The sequence below is a fragment of the Oryzias latipes genome, chromosome 23 (genome assembly GCF_002234675.1).
Source record: "Oryzias latipes chromosome 23, ASM223467v1".
NCBI lineage: Eukaryota > Metazoa > Chordata > Actinopteri > Beloniformes > Adrianichthyidae > Oryzias > Oryzias latipes.
In genome coordinates, this window is record NC_019881.2 from 22,241,844 (window position 1) to 22,265,507 (window position 23,664).

Consider the following 23,664-nt stretch of genomic DNA (forward strand, 5'->3'; position numbering starts at 1 on the left):
TCCATGAATGGTTAAACTAAAATGACTCTTCTGTAAAACTTTCTTGATCTTTCTTGATACATCTTTGTCTCATTGATCCTTTGTCAATAAAGTTAAGTGACCCAAATTCTGTGGGAGGCTGTAAATAGAAAATAATCTACAAATAACAAAATAATTTAATAAGTAAAGGTATTAACAAACCTGCACGATTTCTATGACAAATGATTATAAATTCATTCATGCTTATGGATGAGCTGTTAGAATTTTCAAAGTAACGTCATTGCATCCTTTTAAAAATGCCTTTTTTTATCAGGAGAATCACAAATTAAATGTGACAATTTGGAACCTGATCAACATAAATGTCTCTTTATTTTAAGATACTGTACAACTAAAATAAAAACAGCTAAAAAAACAAAGTACGCCTATTTGGTGAAAAAAAATGGACCTTTTCAAAATACAACAATTGCTATTGACCTCTAAAAAAGCTAAACTCTGACCGTTCCATCAAACCAACAGTTGACAAACCAACTGTTTGTCAAAAGCAGCTTATCATCGTAGAAACAAACTAGGCAGATTGTTCTATCTCTTTCACTTTTTTTTTTTTTTTGCAATTTTAAAGGTTTCAGATCTGATCTGATTAGATGTGGAGTTCCCCAAGGTTATTTTGGGGGGTTCTAAACATTTATTATATAAACTGTCAACTGTCAAGCAGTTGAAAAAAACATAGATAGCTAAAAAAGAAAAAAAGAATTTAGCTGTTAAAAAAAGAAAAAACTACTTTTTAAAGAGAAAGTCTTAATTCCAAATTCACATTACCTACTAACCATATTTTAAGAGACACTGTGCAGGAGTCAAAAACTGTCTATCATTTTGTGAATATGATAGGGAAGTCCCCCCCCCCAAAATAAAGCTTAAATACGTTGCCTGCTGTCAAAGCTGTGGAGTTTAACTTGTCAAAGTAAATTAATCATGGTTTTTAAATGGTCTAAACAAGGCTGTAAACGTCAGTTGCAGTGAATTGCAAATTACTTATTTAAATTGTATTTTCAAAATGTATTTTATGCAGGTTTTAGGCGTCAAAAGACAATCTAAAGAAGTTAAAACAAAAAAACTGTCAAAACTGTTAAATTGCCGCCCAAAACACGTTAGGAGGGAAAGTGTTCCAAAGTAATGCCTGTTAACTTAATTATCTTTTATATATCATATCCTTGTTGCTTTAGATAAATTACACTATAAAACTTATAGAAAATATGCAAAGAAAAAACATTTAGATTTGAAATAAAAGGGTAAAGATAATTATTTCTAATTTTGAAAAGGCATATTTTCAGCGACCAAAATAAGAGGTCCTACGTCCGTTTACACGGAAACCTGTCTTCGATGTTTGTTGTGCTACAATTAGCAGGTAAAACTATTCATTTTAGTTGGTTTATGAATTAGATTCGAGCATTTTAGGTTCTTTTTTTAAATTTGGGTATTTAAATTTTACATTATAGCGGCGTATTACCTAGTGACTAAGAAGCTGAGCTTGTTTAATTGTTGTTTCATCGAAGCTTAATTTTCTGGGCTAATGCTAATGCTAATTCTGGGTTTGTTTTGAATCTGAAACCGAACTTTACTTCTGTCAGATCCCGTATAACGATATGGAGTGGACCTCTTTTATGCGATTATTGCCTAAATCTTTAACAAATATTAAATGAGAGGTTTTCTATTGAGACTGTATCTCCGGGCGAGTCGCTGCGTGGGTGAGCGGCTCTCATCTTGAAACTACGGATGTGGAAAGAAATTCTAGCCTTGGCTTTTAAACCGTCCATGTAGAGACAACAAGTGAACATGAATGCTTTTTTTTTTAAATATAACTTTAGAATGCATTACATTTAAAGCTTCCAGTGTTTCGAGTTTCATAAATGCGGTGTTAACGTAAATAAAAAATACTAGAAAAAGAAGCAATGATCGCCACTTTTTCCTTAACCGGCAAGAATCCACTTTGATCGGTTCACAACTGCTGTTTTTTATTCCAACTGTTCAATAACTTTTTTGTTATTTGTCGTGTGTCTGCCATTGTTTTAAATCTTTTTTAATAAATAATTTTAAACTATGGATTTGTTAATGTCATGGATTTTAAAATAATCTAGATTCACTGGAATAATCTGGATTGAGTTGGATTAAAATAATTTGGTAACGATCTTTTTGATGTCCTTTTGCTTTTTGTGTTGTGCTTTAAGACAACTTTGGTTGTGTTATAAATGTTGTTGATCTGTTGATTTGAGGTAAAATAAATTTAGATCACTGGAAACATCTGTTTTTGGGTATCATCATTCTCGCATCTTGGTTTGTGTAACACAAACCAATGATTTCTTTTTTGTTTTTAGGAAACATGAAATCAATTCTAACTGATTATTAAATATGAAAAGACTATAAAATAAAATAATAAATAAAATAAAAGTTTGATAGTGAGAAAACATGTTGTTTTTCAGCCCTGATGCAGATGTGGGTTCGTTTATTTATAAAGGAGAATTTTACTTGATGGATATATACATATTTTTTTTCTTTTTATAGAGTTCAAATAGATTTTACTAATCAATTAAGAACACTGCTCTGGGGACTTCTCTGTCCAGTGCACTCTGGGTCCACTACAGGGGCTCCTCCCTGTTAAATATTTCCATAATCTCTCACTCAGACGGTGTTCTGGTGGCGTTTTGGCCGGATGTCCAAATCCCCTCAACTGACTTTTTATTTTGTTTTATGTGGAGTAACAGTTCTACTGAACATCCACCCTTACAAAGTTCATTTCTGCTGTCCGTGTCTTTGATCTTAGCTGCATGTTCACAGCTCCAGGCCTCATATGAGGGTGGAAATGTAGTTCATACGGATCAATTCTAATGTGTCTTCATTTGCAAACTGCTCTAAAAAGAAAATTTTTTCCTTTTGGCTGCTTTCAGTATGCCTGCTGAAAACAAACACTCTGTAAACATGGAGGAAAAAGACCCCGGCACTTTCAGCAGCAAAGAGAAGGACAAAGAAGGAGAGAAAAAGGCGACGTTTCCTCGAGACCGATCTAAGGAGGAGGTCAAGATGAGCAGCAAGAAGGACTTCAGCAAGGAGGACAAGAGGAAGCGCATGGAGGAGGAAAAAAAGAAGAAAGAGGAAAAGGAGCGCAAAAAGAAAGAGGAGGAAAAACAAAAAGCAGAGGAAGAGCAGAAGAAACGAGAGGAGGAGGAGAAGAAACAGCAGGAGGAGCAGGAGAGAAAGCTCCAGGAGGAGGAGGCCAAACGGCAGCGTGAGGAGGAGGCAGCTCTTGTGAAGTAAGAGAATATGCAACTCAATGTGTTTATGAGAAAATTTGGGCTTCAATCATGTTAAATTCATTCTTTATATTTTATAATCTATATTTTTAATTCCTTTCTGCAGTTAATTTAAATAAACACTTTTATTTAAGTCAGAATTTGGATGTTTAGAGTTTTTTTTTTGACTTGTTAGCGTCTGTGCAGCTTCACATAACATTGCGAATAAAAATAACTGCAACTTCCTGTCTGCAACCAGGAGCTAAAATGCTGAGAATTCAGTTGGAGAGAAACGTTACGTTGTTCTGTCCGCAGAGAAAAGGAAGAGGGGCATCAGTTGCACCAGGAGGCCTGGGAGCGCCACCACTGCAGGAAGGAACTCCGCAGCAAGAACCAGAACGCCCACGAGTGCCGGCCCGAAGAGGCCTTCTTCAGCCGGCTGGACTCCAGCCTTAAGAAGAACACGGCTTTCGTGAAGAAGCTGCGCACGCTCACCGAGCAGCAGCGGGACGCGCTCTCCAACGATTTTGCCTCTCTCAACCTCAGCAAATACATCGGTGAGGCTGTGAGCTCGGTGGTGGAGGCCAAGCTGAAGATCTCCGACGTGGGCTGCGCCGTGCACCTGTGCTCGCTGTTCCATCAGCGCTACGCCGAATTCGCTCCGCTGCTGCTGCTGGCGTGGAAGAAGCACTTCGAAGCGCGGAAGGAGGACAAGGCGCCCAACGTGAGCAAGCTGCGCACGGACCTGCGCTTCATCGCGGAGCTCACCATAGTCGGCCTCTTCACCGACAAGGAAGGGCTGTCGCTCATCTACGAGCAGCTGAAGAACATCATCGGAACCGACCGCGAGACGCACACGCACGTGTCTGTGGTCATCAGCTTCTGTAAGCACTGCGGAGACGACATCGCTGGTCTGGTTCCACGCAAGGTCAAGCTGGCGGCCGAGAAGTTTGACTTGACCTTCCCACCCTGTGAGATCATCAGCGTGGAGAAGCAGCAGCCTTTCCAGAACCTTCTGCGAGAATACTTTACCTCCCTCACCAAGCACCTGAAGAAAGACCACCGAGAGCTGCAGAACATTGAGAGACAGAACAGGTGAGATCCAGAGTTTCTACTTTGTTCCTCACTCTGTTCCTCACTCTGTTCCTCACTCTGTTCCTCTCTCTGTTCTTCACTCTGTTCCTCACTCTGTTCCTCTCTCTGTTCTTCACTCTGTTCCTCACTCTGTTCCTCTCTCTGTTCTTCACTCTTTTTCTTCACTCTGTTCCTCACTCGGTTCCTCACTCTGTTCTTCGCTCGGTTCCTCTCTCTGCGACTCGTCCTCCTCTGCAGGCGCATCCTGCATTCCAAAGGGGAGCTGAGCGAGGACCGGCATAAGCAGTATGAGGAGTTTGCCACCTCCTACCAGAAGCTTCTGGCCAACACTCAATCTCTGGCTGATCTGCTGGACGAGAACATGCCAGAACTTCCCCAGGACAAAACCGTGCAGGAGGGTGAGTGACCCCTTAGTCCTCAGGGAGCCAAACATGTTAGCATGCTAACGTAACGTTGTCCCCGCAGAGCACGGACCCGGCATCGACATTTTCACCCCGGGGAAGCCAGGGGAATACGACCTGGAGGGAGGAATCTGGGAGGATGAAGATGCTCGCAACTTCTATGAGAACCTGGTGGACCTGAAGGCCTTTGTCCCTGCCATCCTCTTCAAGGACAACGAGAAGAGCAGCCAGGGAAAGGACAAGGACGAAGCCAAAGGTTCTGATTCCAAACAGTAACAGAGCTGTGTAGAAGCTCTTTAAGGCTCATTTAGGTTCTGAAGGAATAAAACATCAGCTGGAACCACATTGGGCCTCAGTTCTTCTCACCTCCTTTCAAAAACCGACTCGTTTTATGAATATAAAATATATGAATATTTTCTGTTTTTAAAGGGTTTATTACAAGAGTTCTGTTCAGGGTTAACTCCGATAAAAACAACATTTAAAGAGTTCATCTAAACGTTGAAACTTCTCCATCGTGCCTTATATGTTCTCCTTCTGTCCTCATGGGTCCTGGGGTCAGATGGCAAAGACGGAAAGGAGGCGGCCAGCACCACCGAGGAGCTGGAGCTGGAGCTGGAGGCCCTGGACATCGCAGATGAGCCTCTGGAGCTGGAGGGGACGGATGAGGTGGAGAATGAGGAGCTGGCCAAAAAGCTGCTGGATGAGCAGGGTCAGTAATGACGCCACGAGAAACTGATTTTAGGGATTCGTTTGAAATTGCTGTTTAAAGTCCCTCCCTCCTTTCCCATCAGCCTTCTGTTTACGTGCTCTCCCCCTAGCTTAATGCCCCTCACACCCTCAAGCTAACATTAACAATGGCGAGCAATATCCTACAGTTTAGATCCAGATTCCAGCTCAGACGAGGAAAATAAAGACGTTCGTAGATCTGTTTGTCTGACAGTGGATGCATCAGGATGGAGCAGAGCAGGCAGCTTGTTGCCCTGCCCAGTGTATTTTCTTGTCTAAAGAAATACTCAGAAATCCAATTTTGAGCTTAATTTTCTTTATATATGTGCTCCATCATAAGAAAACGGTCTCAAGAATATGACAAAAACACCCTTTTCACTGGAGTGCGTCTAACAGAAACTACAGAGAGGAATGCAAAAATGGATTCAAATCTGTAATTGGAATTTTGTTTGGAAAAATCTCAGATTTAATTTGATCAAAACCACAAAAACTTCTCATTTTGAGAGGTTTTTATTTGGAAAAACCGAAGGAGGTTTTTGTCATCTTCAGACCCTCTGAGAGAATTTAAAAGGCAGTCACCGTCATTTGTTTAATCCTGACGTCCGTGAATGTTCCCGTGCAGAACAAGAGGACGAGGAGGCGAGCACCGGCTCCCACCTGAAGCTGATCGTGGACGCCTTCATCCAGCAGCTTCCCAACTGCGTCAACAGAGACCTGATAGACAAGGTGACGACTAACGCAGACGGTCACGTTTTTAAGGCGGAGAGCGTCCTTCACTCGTGAGTTTAATCAGGCCTGTGTTCATCCTGCAGGCCGCCATGGACTTCTGCATGAACATGAACACCAAAGCCAACAGGAGGAAGCTGGTCCGAGCCCTGTTCACCGTGCCCCGGCAGAGGTAGGCTCTCCCTGAATCACCACCGGGGGGCGCCGTGGCTCCACATCAGCAGCGCTGACTCATTCCCCTCTCTCAGGTTGGATCTGCTGCCGTTTTACTCTCGCCTGGTTGCAACTCTGCATCCCTGCATGTCTGATGTGGCTGAAGATCTGTGCTCCATGCTGAAGGGAGACTTCCGGTTTCACGTAGGTCCTCCTCATCACCAGATGATCCTAAATCCTAAATTAACCTAAAGTTTGCTTTTCCAGAGACGCAGTTTGGATCTTCTGTAGGAAATAATCTTTGTGAATCTGATTCCTGCTTGTTTTAGATTCGTAAGAAGGACCAGATCAACATCGAAACCAAAAATAAAACCGTGAGGTTCATCGGCGAGCTGGCCAAGTTCAAGATGTTCTCCAAAACCGACACTCTGCACTGTCTCAAGGTGGGTGGGGCTTTTTCCTGAGCCCAAAACCCATCAATCATCTTGGCTCTTATGTGTACATCCATCACTTATTGAGTTTTCAAACAGAACCAAAGATAAACTCTTATATTTTGTTATTGTTTTAACCTTAAAGTTCTCAGCTGAAGCAATAAAAGAGTGTTCTTGTGTTTGTCGCTGCAGATGCTGCTGTCTGACTTTACCCATCACCACATAGAGATGGCGTGCACGCTGCTGGAGACCTGCGGCCGCTTCCTCTTCCGCTCCCCAGACTCCCACCTGCGAACCAGCGTCCTGCTGGTCGGTACAAACGCGTGACACCGGCGGCCAAACCCTCCAGAGGAGTAGCTCCGGAGCTCATCCCGTGTTTTATCCACTCTTCCAGGAGCAAATGATGCGGAAGAAGCAGGCGCAGCATCTGGATGCACGCTACGTCACCATGGTGGAGAACGCCTACTACTACTGCAACCCTCCCCCCATGGAGAAGACGGTGAAGAAGAAGAGGCCTCCGCTGCAGGAGTACATCCGCAAGCTGCTCTACAAGGACCTGAGTAAAGTCACCACGGAGAAGGTTCTCAGGCAGATGCGCAAGCTGCCCTGGCAGGACCCCGACGTGAAGAGCTACCTGATCTGCTGCATGGTCAACATCTGGAACGTCAAGTACAACAGCATCCACTGCGTGGCCAACCTGCTGGCCGGCCTGGTGGCCTACCAGGAGGACGTGGGCATCCACGTGGTGGACAGCGTGCTGGAGGACATACGGCTGGGCATGGAGGTAAGAACCGAATCCTTCCAGCTTTCAAGTCATTCCTATCAAGCTTGAAATGACGTGGATCTTCATGAAAACGCTTCCTCCCACTCTCTGAACCGTTTCTCCACATTTCTGTGTTTATTACCTAACGTAAAAAAAAATGGTTTAGGTAAAAAACGTTATGTCTTAGTAATCAGACTTCATAAACACGTAAAAAGGTCAAACATTTCTAAACATAAAAATATGACAGAGTATTAGGGCCACTATAAAAGAAAATATTTTAACATGTGACAATAAAGTCGTAAAGATATAAGAAAAACATAAAGATTGTACAGTTTAGTCATACGATTACTGGAAAATTTTATGAGAATATTTGTTGATTTATGAAGATAATTATTTAAAAAACTAAAAAATTTCACAAAAAGAAACTTAGTAAATTCATGACAAGTATAAATTATTCCATGATAAAAATAATATTTGTTATTTAAAAAAGATTTTACGAGGATAAATTTGTGCACTTACAAGTAGTCATTTGTTGAAAAAAAGTCGTACATTTACCATAAAAGCTAATCATATCCATCAGATTTCTCTGAATTTTTTTGAAGCTAAATTTAATATTTTTATTTTTGAAAACCTGTCAAATTTGTAAAACTACAACTTTTCGAAGCAAAAAAGTTTGATTTTATTCTCAGAAATTGTGTTTTTTTATTGTAAAACTTTAGTCTCAGAATTGAGATGTTTCTCTCAAAATTGTCAAATGTTGATGTTTTTCTAATCATTTGTTGACTTTATTCTAATAAATGAAAGGGGGGGGGGCTTCCTTCATCTGAAAAGTAAAGGGGGTAAAAGACCTTTGGGGGGTATTGGGGGCAGCAGAAGCCGTCTGTTCTTAAAGGTAAAGAACAGATCATGCAGATAGAGAATAAAACTTATGTTGTTTCGCCTTTTTAAACAATATAGATTTATTTAATTAATTAATTCCCATTAAACACACAAACCAGTTTTTTGTGACCATAAAAGGGTTTTTAAAAAAAGTAAATGTTTTATTTCTGCCCCTTTTACTTAATAAAAAAGTTTTTTTTCGTCTCTCAAAACAATAAAAATTCAACAGATTTTAAACAACAACAAATATAGATAAAAAATGCTAAAGATTTTGGATTCTCATATTTCAATATTCATTCATATCTGTTTATATTTATTTGTTTTTCTAAACTCTAGCTTAAAATGAAAAGTTTCCTTTTTAGTTTTAAGGTGAAAAAAGTTGAACTTTCTCTGGTTGGAGCGACTTCACCGCTCAGCTGGGTGATCGTTGATGAAAGAAGCGGCTCAGACCACGTTGGAATCTCCTCGCTCCTCGCTGTAGTCGTGGCGGTCCGGCTACGTGTCGCTCGACACGCCGAAGCCTCCGGTTGACGGCTCGAGGAGTGACTGGTTTAACCTGAGCTCCTCGCTGACCCCGAACCTGCTGGCAGCAAACGGCACATTTTTTGTTGATTCCTGAAGTGCAGACTGATGGAAACGACACTGCTGAACCTTCTAGCTTTAGCCCCGCCCCTCTGAACTTTCTCATTTCAACGCTAAACATCGCTCTGTAATGATCTGAATCAAACTATCCTGTCGTTTTCTGTGAATGACTTTTCTAAAACATTTGACACATTTTCTCTTTTTTGTGATTTGAAGTGATTGGATGCTGAGTGATGTGGGCAAAAACCTACAGCCCAATTTTTTACATTTTTTTCTTTTACTTTAAAACCATTTTCTAAAAAAACAAAACACCCATGAGTTTATTTTAGTCCAAATTCCAGATGGTTTGGGCTCATTTCACAACCTGAGAATGGTACGATTGTGCTGCGAGCGCCAGAGGACGCCATGATGATGATCACCAGTTCTGTCAGCCTCGTAGATCCACAGAACCAAGAACACGAGGAGGTTCAGATTATGAGGGACATCTGCTAAACACGAGGAGAAAAACCACTGTTCCTCTGTAGCTGAACCGGAAATTTTGACCAAAAAACAACAAAGAAAAGAGCGAAACCTCCAGAAAAACGTCAGCGTCTTGAATTCTCCTGGGTTTCATTTGACAATCAAACATTGTGGTTTTACAAAGAAGTGTTCCTGATGTGACGAGTCGTGACCCTCAGCTAGCAGGAGTTCGTTGGACACGTTTGAATGTTTCTGGTCTGTTTGCAGGTCAACCAGCCCAAGTTTAACCAGCGCCGCATCAGCAGCGCCAAATTCCTGGGCGAGCTCTACAACTACCGGATGGTAGAGTCGGCCGTCATCTTCCGTACGCTCTTCTCCTTCATCTCCTTCGGGGTGAACCCGGACGGCGGCGCCAGTCCCCTGGATCCTCCTGAGCACCTGTTCCGCATCCGGCTGGTCTGCACCCTCCTGGACACCTGCGGTCAGTACTTTGACCGCGGCTCCAGCAAGAAGAAGCTCGACTGCTTCCTCATCTACTTCCAGGTCTGAGGCGTCCACGCCACCGTAACGTGAGCGCCAAGCGCCGCCTCACAGCCCCCTCCTGTGTCTCCGCAGCGCTACATCTGGTGGAAAAAGAGCGTGGACATTTGGACCAAGGACCACCCGTTCCCAATCGACATCGACTACATGATCAGCGACACGCTGGAGCTGCTGCGGCCCAAGATGAGGCTCAGCGGCTCCCTGGAGGAGGCCACCAAGCAGGTCGCCGACCTGGAGAGGGAGGTGCTCTTCAAACTGGGTAAGAGTCGCGCGGCGTGCCTGTCGTCGGCGTTTGCTGCTTGTGCTGCAGCCGGTTCTGCCGGTTCTGCAGCTCCAGGTCGGCCAGTGGAGCCGCATTTTTCCCAGATGAGGAGGAGGGTGCATCCCTGACCCGCCTCTTTCAGTCCGACAGGTTTCTATAAAGGGTGTGGAGGGGAGGGGGGGTCACTGGGTCAGGTCAGAGGTTCCAGCAGCTTCTAGATCTATCTTCAGATCTATGGATCATAAAAAGATTTCTTTGAGGCTAGAAAACGAACCTTTCTTCACTTTCAGCCTCAAGATTCTGAAGGTTTTTATGTTTAAGAGCTAATTGCAGATTTAGATGTGCCGTTGAGCAAGGCAGTCTAATATCTGTTTGTGCTCATGTCTAAATTTTCCTTCCATGAGAGCATCCACAGTGAGGCGCCAGAGAGCTGAAGTTTGTCACAATCAGATTTCTCCACAAACACAGAGCCAAATGGGAAAATTCCCTCTGAAGATTCAAGTGAAGATTACGAGGAACCAGAGTTTGTCAGACAAACATCAGGAGAACATTCCCGTAATCCCCTTTTCCCTCAACAAACAAATCCAGAAGCGCTCCTGTTGAGAGCTCAGGTCTCAGAGATGCTCGTTGTGTCATCGCTGAAGTATGTGGAGCAGCTGAAACAGAAAACACGAGCAGCGGTGAAGCCAGACGATCCAAAGCCGTAATGGTTTGTTTCGTTCTTCGGTCTCTGGGGTGAAGCCTGAGGAGCACCGGCCGACAGGAAATACCACTTCAGCGCTCATTTCCACTTCCTGAAGAGGCTGCCAACTATGCTGGTGATGATTTGCCACAAGCTGCCAGTCAGGTTGGACTGATTGAAGGGGGGGGGGTGATCACATGAAGGTCAAGGAGGAGCTTAGAGAAGCTCCTTGTTTTGGCATCATGTCATCAGATGCTCCTCTGGTGGTGAAGGTCGTGGGCCGATCTGGTTTGTTGATCTGATCTGGAGAGATTCTCCTTCCAGTCTGTGGAAGACGTACCCCCCCCCCCCCCCCCACACACACACACACACACACCCACCCCCATTCAGTTGAATCAGAACAAAATTTCAGTTCCACCAAAGTTCCTGGAACCTGAAGCAGTGAAGAACCTCCCCAGCCAGGTTACAGGTTAAAGAACACAAGGAGGACTCTAAGCAGAAGGTCAGGCCTCACTGGACTCAGTTCAGGTCAGAGTTGATGTGTTTTAGGACCAACGTGGATCCGTAAAGTTGAAGGAGGAAGGAGGAACACAGAGGGACATCCGGACTGACATCCAAATATCTGGAGTCAATCCAAACACACTTTAGCCATGGTGGTGGCATTGTGATGGTGTGTTACTGCGCTCTATTAGAAAATCCTAAAGCAGAATTCCCTCCGTCGTTTTATAAGTTTTGGGTTAGCAGAACAATAATCTGAACTCTTAACGTTAGACTTGAAGGTCCGGTCTGAATAATCTTAAAGTTCCACTCTCATCATCCTCTGATCTTTTTTCTTTTTACCCCTGTTCTGCTGTTTTCAGCCTAAATCAAAAAACCTGTTGTTTTCTAGGACATAGTTTCTGCAGAGCGGCAGGAGTTCAAATTCACCTTTAAGCTGTGACTGTTGGCACAGAACAACTCCGCCCCCCTTCCTCTCCACGTTCTCTCCAAAAGGACGTTTTTTTTATCTGAGCGGATCTTTAAACGGTTTTATTGAAAAAGCTGAAAGTTTTATCTCCAGAAACTGACCTGCAGTTTTACAAACATGGAAGTTGAAACAGTCATTCAGTTTAGGGGGCTGTCAGGTAACATTTTCACCTAAAACAAAAAATATTCATGAAGGTGATTAAAAAGTGGTTAATCTTTTCAATCATTTCACATTAGAATTAATTAAAAAACAGAATAAAATGTAACCCTAAATATCAGCGAACCAACATAGAAACCTCTGAAACCACATTTTTCCTTTTGATTTTATATTTATAGATGGAAATATTCCGTATTTGGTTCATAAAGTTGTGGTGTTTTTTGTTGCTGTTCTGTTTTCTGATGATTATTGAAATGAACAGAGTCTCATCTTCTGGATGACTTTAGTGATGATGCTGCTGCTCTCAGGAGCATGGCGTCACGGTTTCAGACGCCGTTTGTTTTGGTTTCTGTTTTTAACCTTCCGGAGCGTCCGGATTGATGAGCGCCGCCTGAAAAAACGCAGTTTAATTGATTTTTAAGCTCCAGATCAAACGCTCAAAGCCGTCGTAAATAAACCGAGGCGGCTGAAAGAGGGAGCAGCTCTGCGTGCCGGAGTGAGGTCACGGCGTTCAGGAATGCTGAGGGAGCAGGGCGGGGTCGCTCCTACAGGTGCGTCCGGCTGAGCTCATCCTTCTTCCGCCCCCTCGAGCTGTTGACGTGGAATGCGGAAAGAAAGCGTGACGAGCTGATCCGCGGCCTCCGGAAGCTGGAGCGGAACTGCGGACGCCAAAAATATCAAAGTGACCTTCCAAAGTCCGGGTTCTGAGCTTTTTTTGGAGGCGTCTCTGTTCAGAGCCGGAGGTTGGACCTCCGGCGGCAGAGAAGGTTCTTCGGAGCCGAACAGCGGCGCCGTTTTTTCCCATCAGCTTGTTGGATCACATTCTACAGCAGTACCTGATCTGCAGCTCCTGCCCCTCGTTTGCTCCATGAAGCTGAGGTTCTTCATCACCTCCTGAGTCCAAACGTGGAAGTCATCAAAGAGGAATGAAACCTGAAGAACGACGCCCCTTTTTTTGTGTGTGTTTTCCCTAAGGTTTGGCGGCAGAGAAGGACGGCCGCTCCAGCGCCATGAGCGAGGGCGAGGGTCTGGACGAGGAAGACGACGACGATGAGGAGGAGGGTGGTGCTGAGACGGAGGAGCAGTCGGGAAATGAGAGTGAAATGAACGAGCAGGAGGAGGACGTGAGTTCCTGCGCTCCTCAGATGTTCGCCGCCCTACCGGTCACTCTGGACTCTGAGACGCTGAATTCATCTCCAGAAATATAGTTTTTAAATCATCATCACATCGGGAGAAACCACCAAAGAAAACGATTGGTTAACAAATCAAAGAAAGTTGGTCAAAATTGAAGAATGAAACCAAAACACACGTGTCGAGGATATCCAAAGGAAAGTTAAAAATTATTATGGGATGGCCACTACGGCATCACGGCCACTTTGTGGCAAAGTGTGAAATTTGACGATTTTTCACACAATATGGGAAGAGAAAACTTCCCACTCCCCAAATCGCACCCATACACTGTAAGTCTACAGCCACAACTGAAGTTTTGTTGACCTTTGACCTCGCCATGGTGAAATTTCCAGAAAAATTACCGTCTCCAACTCCACCTAGGGATTTCTTTCGCCTCCGAACTCCTCGAGAATCCGCCTTTAAAAAGTCTCATCGATCACAGTTTGGTAATAAATTAGGAAACGTTCATTTTTATGCTCAAAGATAAAAAAGTAAAAACAGTCATCAGTAAAGAAAATGTATCTATATATCATTATATGATCATTTCTATATGTAGTTGAGTGATTTGGTGTCAGATGTTTTCACTGATGGGCTGAAAAAGGCTGGAGAAGAGCTGCTGGTGCAGAGTCACGCTCTTAATGTGAAGAATTCGTTTTCAAGTTTCTCTTTGTTTTTGACGTGAAGGCAGGTGTTTTCCAGAGCCGACGGCTGCGACAGTGTTTGCTTTTCTTCAAGGTATTTTTCTGAGTAAAACACCAGGAAGGAGCCAAAGTCCAGCGATGCTCGCACGTTCAGCTGAGGGAACTGCTGCTGTGTTCATTAACTTTGCTCGTTCTTTTATCTCCAGTGTTGAATGAAAGCTTCATTCTCCGCTTTAAGCGCTTTGAAGTATTTATTTTAGTGACAGCAGGAAATCAAAGGAGGTGCATCAGAGTTTGATTTCAGATGAAAATCATTCCTCCTGTGTTTCTTTTTCACTGTTTTTCATCACAGGAAGGGTCAGAAAATGAGGAGGAGGAGGAGCATGAGGAGGAGGAAGAGGAGAACACAGACTATCTGACCGACTCCAATAAAGAAAATGAGACTGATGAGGAGAACAATGTAAGAGGGGTCCAGTTTCCGAGCAGCCGTGAAGCTGCAGAGCCGCCTCTCACTTTGACTCGTCAGCAGGAAGTGACCATCCGTGGCGGCGGGCTGAAGCACGTGGCGTGCGCTGAAGATGAGGACTTCATTCAGGCTCTGGATAAGATGATGCTGGAGAACCTGCAGGTAAGCCTGGATTGCACTCCTAAAACAGCGCCGCAGGGAACCGGCGACGTTGACGAGATTCCTCTATTTTGACGCCACAGCAGCGCAGCGGGGAGGCGGTGAAGGTGCACCAGCTGGACGTGGCCATCCCGCTGCAGCTGAAGAGTCAGCTGAAGAAGAGCGGATCTGGACAGCAGTGCATCATGGAGGGAGACTCGGAGGGCTCGGACACCATGCAGTTCGTCATGCTGACGCGCAAAGGCAACAAGCAGCAGGTAAAGGTTTGGCTCCAGACCCACATTCTACACTCCAGTCGGTTCCCTGGTTGCTTTTCATCCCTTCAGCTTTTTCTGACTGATTTACCGTAGTAAACAGGAGATAACATTGTTTCCAAATGTGGATGGACACATCTAATCGTAGTTCCTGGTTAACATTAGTATTTAATAAGAAGTGATGGTCATGATTGATTCCATCATTTAATTTAGAGCTGATTATAGTTTGTAAAGTAAATCAGTTTTATGAGGGCTGAAAATAATCACTTTCACACACATAAACACACATGAATTCCTGTTTTTGTCTTTAATTAGTCTCCGTTTAGTTTTTGTTCATGGTTTTTCCTTTTTTGTCCCAAATTGGTCTTAAATAATTCCAGCCTCACAGATTTTTTTTTTGGTCTCAGATTAGTCTCCTATCATGGATTCTTTTTCTTTTTTGTCTTAAATTAGTCTCAGTACATTAACACCTCATTAAGTTGTTTCTAATTTTTCTAATCACCTGCGAGTCCTCGCACGTTTCCACCAGCGCTGTCTACGCACCATTCTTGGCATCCATTGGAGCGACTTTGTCACCAATGTCGAAGTCCTCGAGAGGGCAGACATCCAAAGCATAGAGGCCAGGCTTCTTAAGTCGCAACTGCAGTGGGCTGGACATGTACACTGGATGGAGGACCACCGACTGCCAAAGATCACTCTGTATGGCGAACTTGCATCAGGCCAGCGAGATAGAGGGGCACCAAAAAAGAGATACAAAGACTCTCTCAAGAAATCCCTTGGTGCTTGCAACATCGACCATCGTCAGTGGTCTATTCTGGCAAAAGGTCGTGACACCTGGCGCCAGTACATCAAAGACGCTGTCTCCTCTTTTGAAGACAAGCGACGGGCTAGTCTAAAAGACAAACGACAAAGGAGAATAGCCGGCCTCACGACTGCACCGAATCCAGAACAGACTTTCACCTGCAGCCTCTGCTGCAGGGTCTGCCTTTTCCATATTGGATTGCTCAGCCACGACCGAGCTTGTAGAAGACGTGGACAGCCCTCTTCATAATCTTCGTTTACGAAGCCTCGCCATGATGATGATGAAGTTGTTTCTAATTTTTGCAAAGAGAAAACAGATTTCAGAATGTCCGCAGCGTCCTGTGAGAGGCCATTTTGGAAATATTTTTATAAACCAGTGAGACAACTTTGTGAAAGTTTGATGAACTTTAGAACTAAAGTGTGAATAATCGGAGACAAAAACTAGAACCCCGTCTTCCAGGCTCTAACGTCTGTAGAACTGCTGGAAACACTGAAGGCAAACGAGTCTGATTCTTCTGTGTGAAGTCGAGAAGAATCTGAGCGCAGACGTTGTTTCTTCTGGTTCATTTACAAAAGAAAAGTGTTCCGTTTGTGTCCTTCCAATTGTTGCTCGTTTTCCTTTTCTGTGGTTTTGGCAGACGCTCCACACCCAGAAATGTGAAGAACTTTACTTTACAGGTCTTCTGCTTTGGTTTTATTCTTTTTTCTTTGCTTTGATGAGTGCGGCACCAGTTACCAGAGCTTTTATTCTGACTCTTGTCGGAATGGCTGTTCGTTTTCTGAGGGCACAGAGGGAGAGGGGTTAACCGCTGATTGGAAGGTTGTAGGTTAGAAAATTGGGAAGTTTTTCCATCTTCCATGTCAGAAATGTGACTCTGATGAAGATTTCTATCCAAATCTGAGTCTGATTCTGAGTAGAGCGTTTTTTGAAGTATCTTTAATTTTCATCTACCAGGCAAACAATCAGATGGAATTTCAGGGATTATAGTGCCTGATATATAAACTATCGTGTTCTAGTGGTTCCACCGGCGGAACCAGAACTCTTATGTGTCAGACAGTTATGTGCAGATCTTCTAAAGGACCAAATAAGGTTTTTACTTGCCGCAAATCAATATACGAGGTTTTTCTTGTCTTGAATATGTCTGTTTTCTTGGTTTTTCTGTTTTTTCAAACTTGTCCTGTCCAACAGCTGAGCAAACAGATCAGAGCTGAAGGCCTCTTGTGTTGAGCAGATTTTACTGTTACAAAAGGGAGTTCTGAAACTGCTGACACAGAAGGTGTATGTTTGCATAAACTCCTTTTGTTTTATAGCCTGAACTTTATTTATATGGATTCTTGTTGTTTTTTGTTGGACCAGACTGGAAAAAAAGAAGCGAGAAGAAGAGAGTTGGATGTTATAGATGGGTACAAAAGAAGGAGACAATGGGAACTCGAATGTAGCCTTGTGGTACCCCACAGTACAGACATGACGTGGGTGTGGGGGGTTCGGTCAGAAGTCTCTGAGACGCCGTGTGAATGCAGGTTAAGTTCTGGGACGTCGTTTAAAACAAGTGGGGGGGAAAAGAGGTTTAGAGTCGCCCCTCGAATCTTTGGCTCCCTTCTGCGATTGGTCAATTTCGGGCGCCTTTTTCCTGCTGGTTTTCAGTCGTCGAGGGTCCTGAGGAGCCTGGAGGAGCGGCCGCGTGTGGTTTGAGGGCAGGGCCCGTGTTTCTGCAGGGTGTGTCCAGTTCTCCTCCAGGACTCGGTCCAGCAGCTGCCGCAAACACACCAGAAAAAACAGGAGCTCGCGTGGAGCACAGAGGGCGCACACAGAACCTCCAGCGCCACGGGAAATGACTTCCTCTGTAAACACGCACAGACGGCCTCAGCCAGCCGCCGAGGACGTGTTTGCACGCCACAGAAGCTGCTTTGAGCTCCTGACAGAACAGAGCGGAGCTGTGTGCTGCACCTTCAACACCTTCTGCTGCTCCACTTTCTGAGCACTGCTGCTTTTACGGGATCTTTTTATCCATTTGTTTTCTTCAAAATGTTTTACAATGTTGTGTTTTTATCTCATCTTGTAAAGTTGTTGTTTAACCTCCACACTACCAGAATAAAACCCTTAAATCCACTAAAAACTACAAATCCCAGAACTCCACCCGTTCAGATTTGGTGTTATTGACAAGCCCCCAATGTCCTCTGCAGAGGACGCGTTGCTGGTTGCAAATTCAAATTAATTTTATTTCTATAGCACTTTCATGTTAAGATAACAACTCGAGGTGCTGTACCTAAAAACAAACAAGGATGCAAAAACTCCAATGCAAACATAAATAAATAAGCCCCCCATAATAAAATACACAAAAACAAGCACAAGTAAAAGAGAAATGTGAAAGAGAAAACCTTAAGAAGAGAGAACCAGGAAGGCGCCGTCTGCTCTGTCCTCCTGTTGGCCGGGCTGTCAGCATCGACACAAACCCCCCAACCAAGGGGGGGGAAACACTCGTAAACCGTCTAAAATGGAAAAGTGATAAATAGAAAAGTTAAAATATAAAAACAGCTAAAACATAAAAAAATGAAATAAGTTAATGCATGAAAAGCCTAAAACACTTGAAATATAAAAAGAATAAGTTAAGATGTTAAAACAAAGAATTAATAAATAAAAAGATAAATAATTTAAATAAATAAATATATGTATATATGTATCCTCCTGGTTGTCAGGAGGATATAAAATCCAAAATTGTATTCATTATTTTTAAGTTTAGACCCTAAAAAATGTTGACTTTTTTTTTACTTAATAATGTTGATTTTTCCCTTAAAATGTTGGAATATTCAGAAATATTTTTTCATTTCTAAATCAACATTTTATTTTTCTCAGAGAAACCTGAGATGAAGAGTTGCTGGCCGTGTTTCCATTGTATGGACCTTCTTTAAGGAACATTTAGAGGTTCTGTTCTGTTTTTCTTTTGTTTGTTTTTACTTTTATGACCCAGGTCCTAACGAGTCCAGAAACGGTTTTTTTTTTGGGAATAAAAATGTCAGCTATTTCTGTTGTGTTTTTCTGGCTGAGGTGAGAGCTCTGTGTTTGGTTCTTGTCGTCGACAGTATAAGATCCTGAACGTTCCCCTGTCGTCCCACCTGGCTGCCAACCACTTCAACCAGCAGCAGGCGGAGCAGGAGGAGCGCATGAGGATGAAGAAGCTCACGCTGGACATCAACGAGAGGCAGGAGCAGGAGGACTACCAGGGTGAGACCGCCACCCACAATCCTTTGGCTGAATAACCTTCGTAAAGTCGTTGCTTCACTGTTACTAAATAAACCTTGGTACACGGAAAGTCGTCGAACCAGTCAGTCGAGGAAAAACCAACGCAGATCTATGGTCTCAGCCCATCAGATCATGTTCTGCTTCAGAAGAACCTGGTTCCTGTTTCCATAGTTTCTGTCCTGACTGCTGTTAGTCAAAAATTTAGTTACCATGGTGATAGTTGTGAGAGCTTCTTTTGTTTTTTAAGAGTCTTGGTCGGAGAAGTTTTACTTTGAAAAGCAAGTTCTGTTTTATTGCATATAATCATCTTTATGATTTGTTGTTTGTTTTATTTTTGTCAAAGTTTCAAAAACTTGAAGGTAAAACTGGACTAAGGTTGTGTTCAAATTCCTTCCCTGCTCACTACATAGTCCACTCTATAGTGCGTTCGCCATTTTCTAAAGCTGTCCGAATCTACAATTCTGAAATCCAGAGCCCTAGACATTTCCCAGAAGTCTCTGTAAAATAAAAACAGTGTACATCGATGCTCACTAGATCAGAGAATAAAGACCACAATGCATTGCGTTGGTACAATTTTTGCCAAAAAAAAAAGTTGTTTTTTCAATAAATCATCGATGTATTTATCTTCAGGAGACGGTGGATTCATAAATGAACATTAAAAATGCTCGTATTAATGACATTTTCACTTGGTGAGGTCGATGATGTCATATTAGTCGTTTAAAATAAAAGTAGTGAGCATGGTGAGTGAATTGCCTTTCAAATCCAAGCCACTACATAGCGAAAGCACGCTAACGTTAACCTGCTAACGTTAGCATGCTATTGGAATTTGTCAACGTTTACATTAGCATCTGTACGTCACCTTGGAGTTATTAGTCTATTGAACATCAGCATGCAAACTTTTGACTGCACTAGTTTTTTTTTACTGTAACCCTCTTTTATGTGTTCATGAACCATGACTCAGCAGAAAGTTCCCCGTTTAAAAGTGATGTTATTTGTCAGTCAGTCACTGATGTTGCTTTTTGACTGAACCGCCTTTGCTCTGTGCCTGACAGAGATGATGCAGTCCCTGGCTCAGCGTCCGGCTCAAGCTAACACCAACCGGGACCGCCGGCCCCGATACCAGCACCCCAAAGGCGCTCCCAACGCTGACCTCATCTTCAAAACGGGAGGAAGGTGAGACACAAGCCCTGATGGGGGCGGTGCCACCTCTGTGGCAGCTCACAGATGTGTGTTTGGTGCTCTGACTCCTTTAGCTCGTCTGCGGTGACCTTTAGCTCGTCTGCGGTGACCTTTAGATCGTCTGCGGTGACCTTTAGCTCGTCTACAGTGACCTTTAGCTCATCTGCAGTGACCTTTAGCTCGTCTACAGTGACCTTTAGCTCGCCTGAGGTGACCTTTTGCTTGTCGGCGGTGACCTTTAGCTCGTCTGCGGTGACCTTTAGCTCGTCTGCGGTGACCTTTAGCTCATCTGCGGTGACCTTTAGCTGGTCTGCGGTGACCTTTAGCTGGTCTGCGGTGACTTTTAGCTCGTCTGCGGTGACCTTTTGTTCGTCGGCGGTGACCTTTAGCTCGTCTGCGGTGACCTTTAGCTCGTCTGTGGTGACCTTTAGCTCATCTGCGGTGACCTTTAGCTCGTCTGCGGTGACCTTTAGCTGGTCTGCGGTGACCTTTAGCTCGTCTGCGGTGACCTTTAGCTCGTCTGCAGTGACCTTTAGCTCATCTGCGGTGACCTTTAGCTCGCCTGAGGTGACCTTTAGCTCGCCTGAGGTGACCTTTAGCTCGCCTACGGTGACCTTTAGCTCGCCTGCGGTGACCTTTAGCTCGCCTGCGGTGACCTTTAGCTCGTCTGCAGTGACCTTTAGCTCGTCTGCAGTGACCTTTAGCTCGTCTGCGGTGACCTTTAGCTTTTCTGCGGTGACCTTTAGCTCGCCTGAGGTGACCTTTAGCTCATCCGCGGTGACCTTTAGCTCGTCTGCGGTGACCTTTAGCTTGTCTGCGGTGACCTTTAGCTGGTCTGCGGTGACTTTTAGCTCATCTGCGGTGACCTTTAGCTCGTCTGCGGTGACCTTTAGCTGGTCTGCGGTGACTTTTAGCTCGTCTGCGGTGACCTTTAGTTCGTCTGCAGTGACCTTTAGCTCATTTGCGGTGACCTTTAGCTCGTCTGCGGTGACCTATAGCTCGTCTGCGGTGACCTTTAGCTCGCCTGCGGTGACCTTTAGCTCGGCTGAGGTGACCTTTAGCTCGCCTGAGGTGACCTTCAGTTCTGCTGCAGTGACCTTCTGTTTGTCCTCCAGGAGACGCTGAGCAGAGTCCGGGCCGAGCGAGCACGAGACAGATTGAACCAGCAAAAGAGAGAGAGAGAGATGAGGAGGAGATCAGCGGGGAACACCGATCGCAATCGGTAACGAATCTGCCCCCGAACGCACTCTGCTGCCGGGACAGACCACACCCCTGACCTGAACACTGCCCCCCTGCTGGGGGGCCAAAGCGTGAGGAGGAGGAGCCAAAACCAGGAGGCGGGGTCAGGGCTCAGACACACAGCTCTCTTTCTTTTTTGTCTTTTGCCTGAGATGACAAAGACATCTTGACCGCGGGGACGACAGACTACACTTACCCGACAGCGAGTGGGGGTGGGGCGGGGTGACGTCTCGCCTCGTAGGTGGAGGAGAACAGGAATAAAAAAACTGAGTGAACAAGCAGATTTCTTTCTTTCATTTGTGCTTTTGGGACTTGAACTGCAGCAGAGAACACGGTGGGACGCTTGCTCTGATCCACGTGGACGCTGGTAGCGTGACTGAAGATCCAGAAAGAGAAGTGGCGCCGTTACGTTTGATGATCACGTTCTACATGAAATTAGCAGAGATGGAGCAAAGTCCGTCTTTTGATCATAACTTTAGAGAATCTACGTTAAAACTAGGAAGAAAACATCGTAAAGTTTAGTCTACAGGAACACTTTCATTTGTTTGTTTATTCACCAAATCTTTTTTTTCCTGCTTTTTGGTTGGATATTTGCTCAGTTTCTGTTTGATGAAGAGGAGGAGGAGGAGGAGGAGTCGACGTTATACTTTCTGTTTCTTGTGGTCTTTTAGTGTTTTTTTTTTTTTTTGTGGTGCAGCAAACATCTGTGTTACATTTACCACACTTTGGACTAAAAAGTCTGTTTTGGGTTTTTCAAAACCATTTAAGCTTTTGCAAAGTGTTGAGCAAACGAAATGATGTGATACTTATAAAGGAATCCTGATGTAACCAATACATTATAGAATAAAAGATGGTTGAAAAACAAACAAGAGTTTCCCTTTTTTTATCCTGGTTGACAACAATCAAATATTAACACACAACTTTTCTATGCTATCTGCAAAAGTATGGACTAAAACTTCTGTCAAAATAAAAGCCTTTGCTAGCTTAGCCACAAAGTTCCCATCATTTATTTGAACAGATCCACAGCGTTAGTTTGCTAACAATTGCATGCTAATCTCACCTTAAATGCCAACAGTTTTAGAACGATTGATGATGGTTTGAGCATGTTCATGCAGCCGGCATTCATGCATAAAGGTGGCCTATTGTCAACATAGGTAAAGTACGGTTAGCATAAACTCTCCAAATTCACTCGCTTAAGCTTTAGAAGACTGGTGCAGAACTGTCCAGTGCTCTGGGTTTTCAGACACTTTTTTTTTTTAAAGAGCCAAATATGTTTTAATCCATTTTCCAAAGTAAAAACCTAACAATGCAAACATTTTACAAAGACTATTTAGGATTTTGGCGTGTTCTGATGATGAAATGTTTGATGAAAAACAAGAAATGCACTTCCATCAGCTTGAAGATCTGCAGACGACACAGCACTGACGAACACTTGAGTGTACAGAATGAACATTTGTTTCAATTCGAACAACTGAAATGTTATGAAAACAATTCAGTTTCTTTTTGACAGTAAAATCTTTGCTCTTGAGGATGAGAACCATGAGTTCTCTATAACCTGGATGAACGTCTTCTCCAGCGTTTCCTCTGCTGTGAAGACGTCCTGCTGCTGCTGCTGCTGCTGCTGCTGCTTGGTGTAAACTGGGTCAGCTCTGCTCCGTCTGTGAGGGCGTGTCTGTTTGTCGAGGTGTAATTACACGGCAGCAAGTATTTCCTGCCGCCGCTTTTCTCTGAGCAACACCAACCATGGCAGGATGTACCTGCTGACAGGGGGTGGGGGCACCATCCATACAGAATGTCTGCTTTTATAGTGACAGATTACATTAAAGGCCTTCCTATAGATTCAGCTGTGTTTTACTCTAAAAAAACGCTTTTGAGGCATCAAATTAATCAACTGATTTTAGGTCTTAGTTTGTTAGTTTGTTTTTATAAGTAAATTTAACTTTTCTGTCATTCAGTTGTCATGGAGCCCTAGACATGACATTCAAAAACAAAAAACATTTCCCCTAAATTCCTAAATTGTGGCCATAAATTAATATTTTGTGTGCACAAATTACTAGTTTGTGCACACAAAATACAAATTTTTACCCTCAAAATACTATTTTTTTGGCCACAAAATACAAATTTCTTTCCACAAAGTAAAAATGTGTTTCCACAAAATACTCATTTGTACTTTACTATTTAATGCCCATAAATTACTTATTTGTGGCCACAAAATACCAAGAAAGGGCAACAAAATATTAATTTGAGGGAACAATTTTTTTTAATTAATATCCATCAATTACTAGTTATGTGAAAGTATTTTTAATGAAAAAACATGGTTATGAATTAATTATTTTAATTGTTTTCTTGTCATTATTCAAACGTTTTGGCTTCTTTTATCCCTAAACTGTTATGGAAACTAAATCTGCTTTAAAATCCCATATTAAATGCTT

The 23,664-nt window shown here is 43.5% G+C and overlaps 1 protein-coding gene across 3 annotated transcripts; it reads left to right on the plus strand.

The window, feature by feature from the left end:
- The first annotated feature begins 1,281 nt into the window (after window positions 1-1,281).
- On the plus strand, window positions 1,282-22,098 carry upf2 (UPF2, regulator of nonsense mediated mRNA decay). 3 transcript variants are annotated; one of them, XM_011491315.3, is made up of 21 exons: window positions 1,282-1,381; window positions 2,919-3,281; window positions 3,576-4,355; window positions 4,593-4,753; window positions 4,821-5,012; window positions 5,316-5,465; window positions 6,105-6,208; window positions 6,295-6,380; window positions 6,457-6,565; window positions 6,691-6,804; window positions 6,985-7,101; window positions 7,187-7,576; window positions 9,743-10,018; window positions 10,091-10,274; window positions 13,058-13,206; window positions 14,246-14,353; window positions 14,420-14,521; window positions 14,602-14,775; window positions 18,655-18,796; window positions 19,867-19,987; window positions 21,109-22,098. In XM_011491315.3, exons 2-21 carry the CDS (start codon window positions 2,920-2,922, stop codon window positions 21,116-21,118), a joined length of 3,831 nt encoding a protein of 1,276 aa, XP_011489617.1. In that variant the 5' UTR covers window positions 1,282-1,381; window position 2,919; the 3' UTR covers window positions 21,119-22,098. The 3 variants fall into 3 exon arrangements, with proteins under 3 accessions (XP_011489617.1, XP_020570016.1, XP_020570015.1); XM_020714357.2 differs by having other exon boundaries at window positions 21,112-22,098; XM_020714356.2 differs by having other exon boundaries at window positions 1,283-1,381; window positions 14,423-14,521.
- The last annotated feature ends 1,566 nt before the right edge of the window (window positions 22,099-23,664 follow it).